This window comes from Eptatretus burgeri, chromosome 8 (assembly GCF_056783735.1).
Source record: "Eptatretus burgeri isolate ZD-2024b chromosome 8, Ebu_testis_v1, whole genome shotgun sequence".
Taxonomy (NCBI): Eukaryota; Metazoa; Chordata; class Myxini; order Myxiniformes; family Myxinidae; genus Eptatretus; species Eptatretus burgeri.
Window position 1 is genome coordinate 26642927 of NC_140968.1, and position 13320 is coordinate 26656246.

The 13320-nt window shown below is 40.5% G+C and overlaps 1 protein-coding gene across 1 annotated transcript in view; it reads left to right on the forward strand.

The window, feature by feature from the left end:
- VAT1L (vesicle amine transport 1 like) overlaps window positions 1–12955 on the forward strand; it is a 53939-nt gene extending 40984 nt beyond the window's left edge. The window contains exons 6-7 of the mRNA XM_085891276.1: window positions 3350–3405; window positions 11753–12955. Coding sequence (XP_085747402.1) covers window positions 3350–3405; window positions 11753–11977 — 281 coding nt within the window. The 3' untranslated portion in view covers window positions 11978–12955. The remainder of the gene's footprint in view (window positions 1–3349; window positions 3406–11752) is intronic.
- The last annotated feature ends 365 nt before the right edge of the window (window positions 12956–13320 follow it).

Consider the following 13320-nt stretch of genomic DNA (forward strand, 5'->3'; position numbering starts at 1 on the left):
AATACTTTTTGAGATAAGTACTCTCAAAAGTAGTGATTTGTAACATGCAGTCAAAAAAAATTGAGTTTTCAAATTGCTGCCAACAGTCAGTTTATTCATCATGAATAATTTTGTTGCCTGATTTACATAATCTAGTGAATGGATCATTTACACATGGTAGAATGGTAGAAAATTCAAGAGTTGTTCTCAATCCCTTCTATTTTTAAATGAATTTTTTTTACAAATGCATTAATTTTTCATGATTCTGCAGTCCCAAAAGCTACTTTTTTATAATAAATTTTTTACTAACAAACATATATAAAAAAATAAAGATATTGTCAGGAAGTATGACTTAAGTGGAATCTAACAATATATAAATCAATTTAGTAGAGCTTAAAGAAGTGTACCAAAATCATTTCCAAAGTTAGGCATGAAGCACAACTATTTTATTTAGGCCTTAACCTAATACACAGCCCTGTAGTAACTACCAATGCTCATTGTTACATTTTATTATATCCTGGCAATTATTAACCTAATCACTGTTCACTTTGTACAATGGATCCAAGTACATTTGTCCAAACAATTTGATATGAAATTATGAAAAAGAAGTTGAATCAGATATTGTACCTACATTTACAAATGGATGTAGACTTTCGTACAATGTACACTAAGTATATACACAATTAGATATGCAAATGAATATTTATAATGGTGATTATTATGATCACATTATGTGTCTTAATTTGTAGTTGAGATGGGCTGCGGCCTGAAACTAAAATATCCTTTTTTAAAAATGTGAGCCAAATTAAAGTAACCACATACTTGTTCTGATGAAAAAACACAACAATTTTATCATTGTGGTGCCAACTTATGAATGTTTGGCATGGCTTCCACTTCAAAAGCACACCTATTGCTTTTATTCCACATCTTTCATCGAACATGTTTTTTTTTAAATAGCGGGCCTTTTTAAAAATAGAAGGGATTGAGAACAACTCTTGAATTTTCTACCACAGTTTGCCTATGTATGTATGTGTCTTTAAGTGACAAAAATTTAAAAGAGCTGTGTAATTGTCAACATGGTGAACACTTGGGGTAAAACCGGGGTAAATTTCAGTGTCGTTGAGTCTGGAGCAAAGTTCAGACACCTATAGCACCCAAGATTTTGCTCCAAAAGGTTTCAGTTTTCTTGTGTAAATGATCCAGTCACTAGATAATGTAAATCAGGCAACAAAATTCTTCATGATGAATAAACTGACTGTTGGCAGCAATTTGAAAACTCAAATTTTTTTGACTGCATGTTACAAATCACTACTTTTGAGAGTACTTATCTTAAAAAGTATTTTAAGTAGAACATTTTTATATCAGATTCTGAAAGCCTCACTAATAAACACCATTTATGTGAATTTTCAGAACACTGTTTGTAAAACTGGAATTTAGAGCCCTCCAAAAATGCTTCAGATACAAATCTGCAACTCGCGACTGCCAGAATTGAAACACCCCTAGGGTGTTTGTAGGGCCATATCTTGGACACTACTTGGAATTTTGAGCTATAACTTCGCAAACCTTCCTCATATATGTTAAGGTAGCTTTGAGAATTTTTTTCAGAAAAATCTGAGGGGGTCACCGCAACCCCCGGCTGAAATGACACGGAATGAGCCAACCTTCATCACCCGTGATGTACCAAAGTTTGTTCACGCCATTTAAAAAAATCGGGGTCTAAGTGAGTTTGCAGTTGGGGGAGGGGTTCATTGGTTCATTGGTACATTTTGCTGATTCCATCCCACGTTGACTTCCTCCTCAGTATCATTATTCTACCAGGTGAACGCCCAGGGGTATTGCCCTTATGATTAGAACTTCGATGAAGATCTGATCACATTTTCGGTCAAATTTATGCAGAATACAAAAAATTCTAAAGAGTTCACAAACTTTTTTCTCTTCACCACTGTTTAATATAGATGCTCTGTTCAGGGAGGCACATTTGAACACGAATGTGAAGTATAAAGCAGCTTATATGATAGAGGCTTCAATGAGTTCTCGAATTGCCGTCTTCCTGGGATTTACGGCGTATGTCTGTGACTGTTTTATGAATTGACATGGTCGCATACCCATTATCCATGTAAAACCCAGATGAAATAATGCAAAAGTGTTCAAAGATGTACTTCAAAATATTAAATTTCCTTGGGGTCGGTATTGCGCATTGCTCTTCCAATCCGAAGTTTGAGTCAATTGTGTGCTTGGGTAAGGGATCCTTAAAATTCCTGGTTTTAAAATACAAGAAACACCCAATCCATTCGGGAACATTTGCAAGTCGTCTCCCCCCCCCCCCCTGGAATTTTTTTTTCTTTCTGTCCATGACCTAACTCTGGTATAACCAACACATGAAAAATTTGGTGGAGATCAGCCCAGCCCTGTTTTTCTTTTTAATGATTTTCAGATGTACACACATACACGCATCCATACATCCATACATCCATACAGAGAATAGCCTTATTTAAGACTAGCAGGGGCTACCTGGTGCTGTTCCCGGGGATTTGGGGGTGGGTCCCGGCACTGCCTGGTTGGATGAGCTTCTCTTCTCCTGGTGGTGGTTTCGTCCATGAAAAAGTAACAAATGCACAAAAAAAAACCACACACACAAATACAATTATTTACAAGATTTCAATGTTTTCAATGCACACCACGTGCCATAATTCCAACATACTTTTTTTTCCCCATGCAGCGTCTTTTTTTGGGGGGGGGGGGAGGGGAGATTTTTTTTTTTTGTACCTGACCATGGGTACCCCCAGCACGTTTGTGAAACTTGGTGGATTCGCTCAGCCTTTTTTTTTTCCCCCTACAATTTTCAGAGGTACACACATATGCGTACATAGAATTCCCGTGTGTGTGTGTGTGTGTGTGTGTGTGTGTGTGTGTGTGTGTGTGTGTGTGTGTGTGTGTGTGTGTGTGTGTGTGTGTGTGTGTGTGTGGTTATTTTGGGGGGGATTTTTTTTTAGTGCCCTTGACCTGATCCTAGGTACCCCCAGCACTTACGCAAAAGTAGTTGGAGATTGGCCGGGCTGTTTTTTTCTTTAAACACCAACTTTTAACGCTAACGCACTTTTTAACACCAATTTCAGAACTACACAAACATACATACAGAGAATTCCCTTGAGAGGACGGAATTTTGTGGGGGGAGTGGGGTAGCTTAAAATCTTGCTCAGATTCTGAAGTTCCTACCCCCAGAATTTGGGGCGTCTTGGTGCTACGATTCAGCTGTGAAAGAATAATGTTCAAATGCACAAACACACAAAAATATTTTTTATCGATACAGTAGTAGGAATCAAGCACAAAGGTGTTTTATTAATTTTTGCACTCTTTTCAAACTGTCTAGGATCATCAAACATGGTGACTGGGGAAACAAAGAGTTTCTTCAGCTTTGCCAAGTCGGTGAGTCCTACTGTGGCCTTCATTTGAGCAGGCTGTACTGGTTCTAGTTTTAAACAGTAGTGTGACATTTAGAGGCTCATTTAAATTGAGAGGTCACGGCAACACAATATGGCACTTTCAAAATGACGTAATCTGCCCAGAATGTTTATATAAGGAGTTTCTGCACATGTGCACCAAACAAAGTAAATTGGGGCGGCCTGGACATATTGTTACGAATCTGGAAGCCTTTTGCACACAAGCAGACAGCAGTCCCCGTAGCTTAGTTATTTTGATAAGTATGTGTTTATAGTTAGAATCCCTCATTCTGTCTAATGGGAGTTTCGTGTGTGCGCTGTGAGTTATTTTTTAGTTCGGTTTTTATTACATCTACAACAACAACAGTGATACCGACCCGCACTCGACCCGGTCGCCATTGCCCACGTGTTTTTGGCTGAGGGCGTGGGCGGAGCCTCCGTCGCTTCGGATTGAGGCTCCGCCCCAAGGAGGGGCATAGAGCGTTTCCTCAAGCCAATGAGCGAAGGGCGAGCATTGCATGTGCGCCCCAGCTAATCAGGGGGGCTGACCACCTCAGGGGCAGCCCCGCCCAGCCAGAGGGAGTGTTCGGCCTGACCAATGAAGGGCGGCCACGAGTCGCCCGACAACCCTTCGTCCATTCCGGAGGTGGGTCCCTCAGAGCGGTGCCCTCGACACACGGGGGAGGGGGAGGATAAGACGAGGTGGCGAGTCATGGAGAAAAAGCAAGGAAGGTTCGCCTCGTCGAAAGCAAGAAAGGTTCGCCTCATCGAGAGCAAGGAAGGTTTGCCTCGCCGAAGCAAAGAGAGGAAGCTACTGGCATTCTACTCTGGTCCATGCCCATGCTGGCTGGCGTCCGTGGCGCCGTTCTTGGTCCCCGGAGCTTTGTGCGGCATTGTTGGCGGTGGGTTCGAGTCCCGCCACCGGACAAGCTCGAGCAGACCGCACGAGGCGGGCAGGTACAAATACAGGCTGCGGCCACCATTGTGTGTGTGTGTGTGTGTGTGTGTGTGTGTGTGTGTGTGTGTGTGTGTGTGTGTGTGTGTGTGTGTGTGTGTGTGTGTGTGTGTGTGTGTGTGTGTGTGTGTATAAGTAGAAATAGTTAAGTGTTGTCCATTGTACATGGTTTACATTTCTTTTATTCGTGATAACTCTGTTCTTTGTGTGCTTCCGCTCCCCGATTATTGTTATAAATAAACCCCTGTTAAATGATCCAGTTCGTTGTTCATGTTTTCTTTCATTGGCCGAGCAAGGTGCGTATTGAGAAATAATAAGGCCGTTCGGGCCGGTAAGTTGCCATTTGGACCGACGGATCTTGGTAATGCCCGCTCAGTTTACACCCGGATAGGGCTCGGTAAATGGTCCGTTCCGCCCGAGGGTTTGGTTTTCCCCGGTAGTTGGATGACGTGGGTATTTAGGTATATTGAAATTAGGCAATTAACCCTACCCCACGCCGTCAAAATATTGGCGACCACAGTCTGCTAAGGGACCCGTGAACTCTCGGACTTATCCGAGAGTCACGACCTAAATTCCGGGTGTTCGGTGGGAGATGACTCCACTACTCCACCTAGTGGTCATTTATCGCCACCGACCCCTGCCCCACAACAATATTTCATGCATCCCAGATAAGGATTGGAGGATGAAACGACTAAAAAAACTTTAAAAGAAGCTGAAAATACTTGTAAGTGTACCGACAAAAAAGGGTGTGCCTTTGCACAATGAAACAGTTGGAGAACTTCCTGATGAAGTCGTCCAAAAAGTTTATATTTTGCATTCAGTATTGCACAAACTCTCGAAGATTTATAGACTGGTGCATTCTAACCAAATCTTCGCACTTTTTAACACCAATGGGAAGGTTATATCTGGGGCTTGTCGATGTGTATGGTAAGTTTAAAATGATATTTGCTATTAATCTGGATATTTGCATCTATTGGTGAAAGAAGAAGTGTGCGTGTGTGTAGCATAACTACAGTCGCCACGAGCTAATTGTATTTAGGAACAGAACACTTATAGTTAACCATTTTGAAATTGCCACTATATCATATAAATGCTGAAAATTATTTTTCAAAGACGATTTGAATCACATATTTCGCGCTAGAAACGGCAGGTTAAAAGTGCCCTGGGTAGCCAAACCGAATCACTGAAAACACATGCACAGCACATGCGCAAAAGGCCTCGTTTAGTATTCATATGTCATTTCGAAAGTCACGTATTGGCCGAGGGCCAATCACACCTACATGACTGTAGTTAACGGTGGGATATATTACGTAAGTCCTACCACAAAAAAACAAAAACTTTTTGAAGTTTTTTTTCTGACTATTGTTCATTCTTCACATCCTTTGTGTTCCTTGTTTATGCTCAAAGTTTTATAACCACAAAATATTTCATGCTGCAATCAAAATATAATTCTACAGCATGTAAATACACTTCAATAAAGTACAGAAACAGGGTATGAAAACATGAAAAACAAGTAGAGGTACACTCAAAGTACCTCTACTTGTTTTGCCAAATAAATAAATAACAAACCCTTCAGAACATGACATTGCGGCCGTGCAGCACATGGAGACGGAATTGGGAGGGAGGAGTGTAAATAAAATTGATTGATTCATTGATTAATTGCATAATTAAAATTAATAGATAGTAATCGTAAAATAATTTTATTTTGATAAATTGGCTTATAGCGTATAGACTGGGGTAAAAACATAATATCCATCCACCTTCGGTGGAGGAGGTAATAAGCAGTATACTTCTTTTATTTCACAATTATAAAGTTCACCTTGATGGCATGTCAAGCCTCTGTCTGCATTGGTTTAATTACAATTCACAAACAAAAGTAATACACCCTATCAGAGTTGTTCTGTGCAGCATATTTGTATCTGCAAAATCTTCTCAAAACTAGAACATATTTTTGAGAAATATACAAGTCTAATATGGAAAGATAAAAGGAAAATCCAGCAGACTTTGCAAATTTATGTTTGTCAGTAATGAAGATGTACACTTTGATTTATGCATGATAATTATTTGGCCATTTCAAAGTTTTACATGTTTATGAATGAATGCTTTATTGCCATATTTATATGCAAAATTCATGCACGATCAGAATTTTTTGCAGTCAAAAAAAAAAAAAACCCAGAAAGAAAGAGCAAAAGTACTTTCAGAGACGAGAGGGCTTTAACTCGTAAGTAAGTCAGATTCCATGGTTGTCACTGTGAGTTTCTAATATATAAAGTTCTTTCTAATCACTGACTCACTGATATAAATATTTCTAGGTACCTTCTTGGTGGGATAGAAAGCTGAAATGTTGCATGCTGATGCAACTTGAAGCCAATATCGCAGGAAAAATCACAACAGTTGGAAAAATTCTGAAAACAGAAATATCTGTGAAAAAAAAGAGTAGCCGGTGCAGACTCTGCTCACTGCTGGTAGACATTGGAACTGATACTGGAACTGGTTGCTTGGCAATGGTAACAGCGCTGCTTCTGCCTCTTATTTTATAACATTTACTGTATTTACATTAAAAATCACGAAAGTTGTAAACTTTTTAATAACGAGTTCATTGTAATCACTAATTGTTGATTTACTTGAATTATTTAGCCGCTTGCAGAATGCAAGTGTAATGGACATTTAAAACAGTCAAAGCAGTTTACTTTCTGTTTTAGAAAGGAAACAGTTACAAACTAGAAGGGCACTCGGTAGAGCACAAACCTCCGCCACGTCATGCCTGATCCACGAGAACATATAGGGCCCAATACATTTTTGAAATATCATGCTATACAGCACTATATCGTTTTTGGCCCTATCTCTCAATGGTGAAGAATCACTTTGAATATTAAATAATTCTCGGATCCAGATCCGGATTCGGATCTTCACCAAAATCGAATCAATTCGGCCTTGCGACACACCCAACCTGTCTGCCAAGTTTCATCTGAATCCGTGCACAACTTTTTGAGATATTATGTTATATATCATTTTAGCCCTATCTCTCAATGGTGAAGAATCACACAATAAATTCTAGTAGTTTTGTGAGTTGCTCTACAGGAAATCAAAGCAAATCTGGTAAAAAAAAAAAAGGTTGGAGTTATAACGTTTGCGTGGACCCCAAACCGATGTACAGCTAAGCGCATGTAAGTGGTTACCACTGTTTCAAAAATGTCAAAAAATGAAGTTTGTTACATTGCCTTCTCACTACATTTTTCCTGAAAGTGTAAGTCTCACTGAGTTCAGAACAAAAAAACCGTATAGCTTAATTATATATATATATATATATATATATATATATATATATATATATATATATATATATATATATATATATATATATATATATATATATATATATATACCGAAATATGATACTTTGAAGAAGGGGTACCTATTCTGATCGTTTTGCGAGTTTTTAATGAAATTACCTAATTTTTCTTTTTTTTCTTTTTTGCAAAATAAATGAAGGTCATAGTATGTAACTTATTCTAGTAACTAATCAAATAACAAAAATACCAATTTCTGGGATCATTAATAAATAATACATTCCTATTTTTTATTGCTGCTCTATTCAGTGACTGTCAGATGCTGAAAAGCACTAAAAGAGAGAAGATTTATCGAACAAATTCTTGGACGTAAATTTTCAATTCAATAAATTCTGGGAGTAACAAAAACCTCTCAAAATTCTCCAAAACTGGTTTAATTGCCTTCTAAATTAATAAAATATTTTTTAAATACCTGGAAAAATATTTTAAATTTTTTTAAAGAAAATTACTTTTTTATCAAATTCAAAAAAGTGTGATGTGCAGTCGGACAAAAATGCAAAATTACTCGAAACCAAAGCCATGCATGTTTTCAATATTTTTTATACTATTATATCTATATTACTGTGCCCCATTTGTAAATAAATTTAGTGAAAATAATCTGATGCACAGAAGAATAAAAGCATTTTTTTTAAAAACGTGACGTGCAGTCGGACATTTGGGTTGGAAAGTTCGGTCAAGCCGCTGTAATTAAATCTTCTTCTTCTTCCGGCTGCTCCCGTTTGGGGTCGCCACAGCGGATCATCCGTATGATCCACATCGTGATTTGGCACATGTTTTACGCCGGATGCCCTTCCTGACGCAACCCTGGTCGCCTCTTACGACACAGGTGTATGGTACACCTATTTTAACCGGGGTATACACCGGCCCAGTACACTGGTACTCATTTCGCCGACCTCGGAAGGATGACAGGCTGAGTCAACCCCCTGGTGTATTAATTCAGTGGCCCAACGGGGCTTGAACTCAGGACCTTTTGGATCCCAAGCCGCTGCCCTAACCACTGCGCCAACACCAGGCTTTAGCCGCTGTAATTAAATATCCACCTGGATCATCTCAATTTTTTTTACATTGATTATTGGTAATAAGTTGAATAATTTAAGACACGTAAATATGAGTTATTGATAAACTAGTCATTTTGTTAGGGGATTTCATAGTCCCAGGCTCTAAAAGGGCAATAAAACAAGAAAAAATAAAAATATGCCAGAATGTGCATATATCATGCGAATCCACCACTGACCGACACAAATGCTGATTTTCCCAGACGGTGGGTGACAACCTTTTAATTAGATGAGAAATTTCATTCAGAATGTTTTATATGTTGTATTTTTGCATGGTCTAATATATGTCATATTTTAAGGTGAAACAAGAAAAAAGGCCAATACTGGGCATGTGTATTCAATAAAAATCCTGTAGATTCAGTAATATTCATAGACCCATGAACCTACATATTTTAAGGTCCTATGGAACACTGTCTGTGCAATGAACAAAATTTCATGACCAGTAGTAGTCTTTGTGACTTTCAAAAATGCCACTCAAGTCAGGGTATGCCCTAAAATAGGGGTGGTAACCACTTACATGCGCTTAGCCGTACGCGTGCATAGACGAGCAGGCAAGATGGTAGATTATCAGCAATGGTTATTTCACAGGCGATTGAACTTTGCGATGTCTCCAGAGTTGTTCTGCATTAAGCTGCAACTCTTTTGTGGATAGTCATTATTTGAAAGAATTCATTTTATTTCATTAACTGCTGCGTGAGAAGTGAACACAGGCTTTAAAGTTAAAGGGATCCTATATGATATGCAGCAACAGCCTGGCCAATCTTTCCTTATCAACCATTTCATTGGAATGCTTGCATAAGTGCTTAAGCCACTTGCCTAATTCCTTACAGTCAATAGCGGAACCATGCTAGGGCCTTCTGAGAGAATCATCCACTCACTGCGGATGCTTTTGCCCACCACGTCATTCGGAGCGAGTGTTTCGTGCTCTGCCACCTTGAGCGAGTGTTTCGTGCTCCGTCACCCTGAACGAGTGGTTCGTGCTCTGCCACCTTGAGCGAGTGTTTTGTGCTCTGCCACCCTTAGCGAGTGGTTCGTGCTCCGTCGCCCTGAGCGAGCGGTTTATGCTCCGTCGCCCTGAGCGAGTTATGAAATAACACCTGATTCCCGAGCCGTTTGCCGTATCAACGTATTTTCTAAATTACCGAGCCAAATATTTTTTCCACCTGTCACACGCAGCTGTTTATAAAGATTAATGTTTGTGAACATATCCCTGAAACGTCTATATAAATGCAACGTTGTTTTTCGGTGAAAGCTACTCATGGTTTTTGGGTTGTTGCCAATATCAGCCAAGCGTGTGTGTGTGTGTGTGTGTGTGTGTGTGTGTGTATGTGTGTGTGTGTGTGTGTGTGTGTGTGTGTGTGTGTGTGTGTGTGTGTGTGTGTGTGTGTGTGTGTGTGTGTGTGTTGTTCATAAAGCATAACACTCTCTTTCTCTGTCCCATCCTTGCTCTACCCCCTCCCAATACAGTGCAGCACCCTCCCCCCACACTTTTCTTACTCTCCCCTCATCTCTCTGTCTGTCTTTGTTTCTGGACATATCCAGACAGTGGTTATGTCTGGGCAGGGTTTATCTCCAGATGTATCTGGGCGGTGTTTGTCTCTGGAGGCGTCCGGGTGGTAATTAACGCTCCACCGCACGTCTGCCTTCCCTTCTTCTCACCTCACACTGTGTTCCCTTCCCCCACCCCTCCTTGATGCCCCTCCCTCCTCTCTCCCCGCTCTCTCTCCCCCACCCCTCTCTCCCTCTTCCCCCCTCTTTTTCTCCCTCCCCCCTTTAGTATTCCCGTCAGCAAAGCGATGGGTGGTATTTGCTAGTATATAAATTAGAGTCCTTTACAGGTTAGGTATCAGTTTGCATCATATTGAATTACTCCTTTACCCGAATGCATTTTTCGTACACAATTCTTTCCAGTCTATTCATTTCCTCAACTCCGCTTCATCATTTTCCTTTTCTCCAACACTTCCCAATGTTTTTTTCACAGGTACTTCAACCTTGGCTATCTCACCTGTGGTTGCAATTATTGTCTTTTTCACACTCTCTGCTCTCACTCACATTAGGTTCACCTTCAACTTTCTTCTGTACTTCCAAAATATTATAGGATGTTCACTTTTCTTTCATTGCTCTGAGACAATTTTGCTTCTGTATAAGGATTAAACACGACGCTCATAATTTCACATCTAAAGACACACACACAGATGAAAAAAGCTGTTTGGGTTATTCTGCACGTGCCTTATTCATATCTTGGGTCGGCTGGATTGCTCAGCGGTTGCGCACTGCTTGCCTTTGAGCTGTATTTGATTCCCATGTCGACTGTAAACTGTCAACCCTGGTGTGTTACAGGCACAGCATTTCATCAATGAGTGTGCTATCCTTCAAAGGGTTTGTTAAGCTGGTCGGTGCACCTACTTACATGTAATGTTGAAATTTTGTTTGAGGACATTACCGCTCTCGTGGAACATTTCAAAAAGAGTGGGTCAATGTGTGCCAGTGCATTGGCCAAATGATTAGTTCCTGCCATGACAGATCAGCATCCCATGATGGAGTGACAAAATGCTTAGCTATGGAAACGACCCCAGGTATTCCATATCCCCCAGAGACGTTTTGGAGTAACAATATCTGCATCTTACACAAATCTGAGCATTTTTAATGGCAACACCACTCTAAAATATTGAGTGCACAAGTGATTCAGCTCTTATTTTAGGTGTACACCTCTCTCTCCCCCGCCACCCCCACCAACCCACCCATTCTAATACTCCCATACCTTCATCCTCCTTTGCTGGAACAGTATCAGATCAGCATTTCTCATTTCAACTCACTAAGGATTTAATCCATAACCAGACAGCTCAGAGGCAAACATGCTGACACTGACCAATTCTGTCACCCAAATAAGATAATTATTTTTTCGCAAGCTTTTTATATCTGAGTGCTCTGTATATGATTTCCCTCTGTTTCAACATCCTTTTTGACCCGAAGTGGTGGCAAGTAGAAAAGGTTAACCCCTTACGCCTCTACGAGGAGAACAAGTGTCTGGCCGGTTTCCAGCTGCTGCCATTGCTGACCCGTCCGGATGGAGCGACTCGTGTGCGTCACACCATGGCTCGTCTGACCCATTTGTACATCAAGGGCGTCATCCGGCCACGTATCGATTCCGTCTGGGCCCTAGAAGAGGTATGGGTATGTGGAGTGGACGTCGGATGAAGGAATGAATCAGACACTAAAAGATTGTGAGATCCATTTTATGAACCTCGAATGTCACTCATGTAATGGTAAAGAGGATTATGTGACATGAAGGTAGAAAGACACGGAAACAGATCAAAACCAAGGAAGGGAGTCAGCGGGAAGGTGATTCTGTGGCTGGTATTGATTGTTGGATGAGTGAGATGTTTATATATGCTCACTGTGCACATGTGCTGTGAGTCGAGGAATAAAATCCAACCTCTCCTTCTTTCCTTTACATTAATCGCAGAAAGCAATTTCAGTGCCGTACTTGAGGATTGTTTGCAATTCAAAGCAAGAGATTATAGCCACCCAGCTTATCCAAACCACTCAGCTTAACAAAACCATCCAGCTTAACTAAATCATCAAGCTTAACAAAACCACACTCCTCAACCAAACCATCACACTGAACCACACCAACCAGCTTATCGACACCTTTAAGCTTAACAAAACCAACCAGCTTAACTAAACCACCCAGCATATCCAAACCATCCAGCTTAAATAATCCACACTCCTCAAACAAACCACCCAGCTTAACAAAACCACCCAGCTTAATCAAACCACCCGGCTTATCTACACCAACCAGCTTAACAAAAGCACCCAACATAACCCTTGCCAAGAAACCGCTTCAGCAGCACTGACGTGTTCTGTGAAGAGTACGGTGCAACTCATCATCATGCAAGATGAGATTCTCATGATGTCTTCAGACTGATAGATTGAGAAGGCCATTGACAATGTGACATTCAAACTTTAAATCCTACACTGTACCGTCACATTCAACGTCCTTTGCGTAGCTCTGGAATTCCTTTCCTTATGTACAGTATAGTGTATACTGTATATGCAACCGTTACTATTAGTAATGTGTACGTATTCATCAACGCATGAAATAATTGCCTCAGAAGTTGTTAATTGGCATTCACATCACACAGTATTAGCCACACAAACATTTTCCTTTTTTTTTTTTTACCTCTCTACAAGGTCGAGGCTCATAATAGAGTGAGATAACTGGGGAGGGTACAAACTGACAGTGAGTCAGCAGGGCAAGAGTTGGACACGATTAGCAAGAGGATGAAGGAACAGGAAAAGAGGAGAGAGAGGAGGGAGGAAACACAGTGACCTGCAAGAGGGTTGAGTTTGGAAGGGTTAAAGGGTTAAGAAAGATTGTGGGTCAGAGTGGAGGATAACAAGAGATGGTGGTGCATTGACTGCTTGTCGCTCTGGAGGTAGGAGTGGGATTTCACAAACATGGAGGATTTGAAAAAAACAACAAACAATTGTTTGAAAATATGATTCGTGATGAATAACCTTTGACCCCAATTTGACCC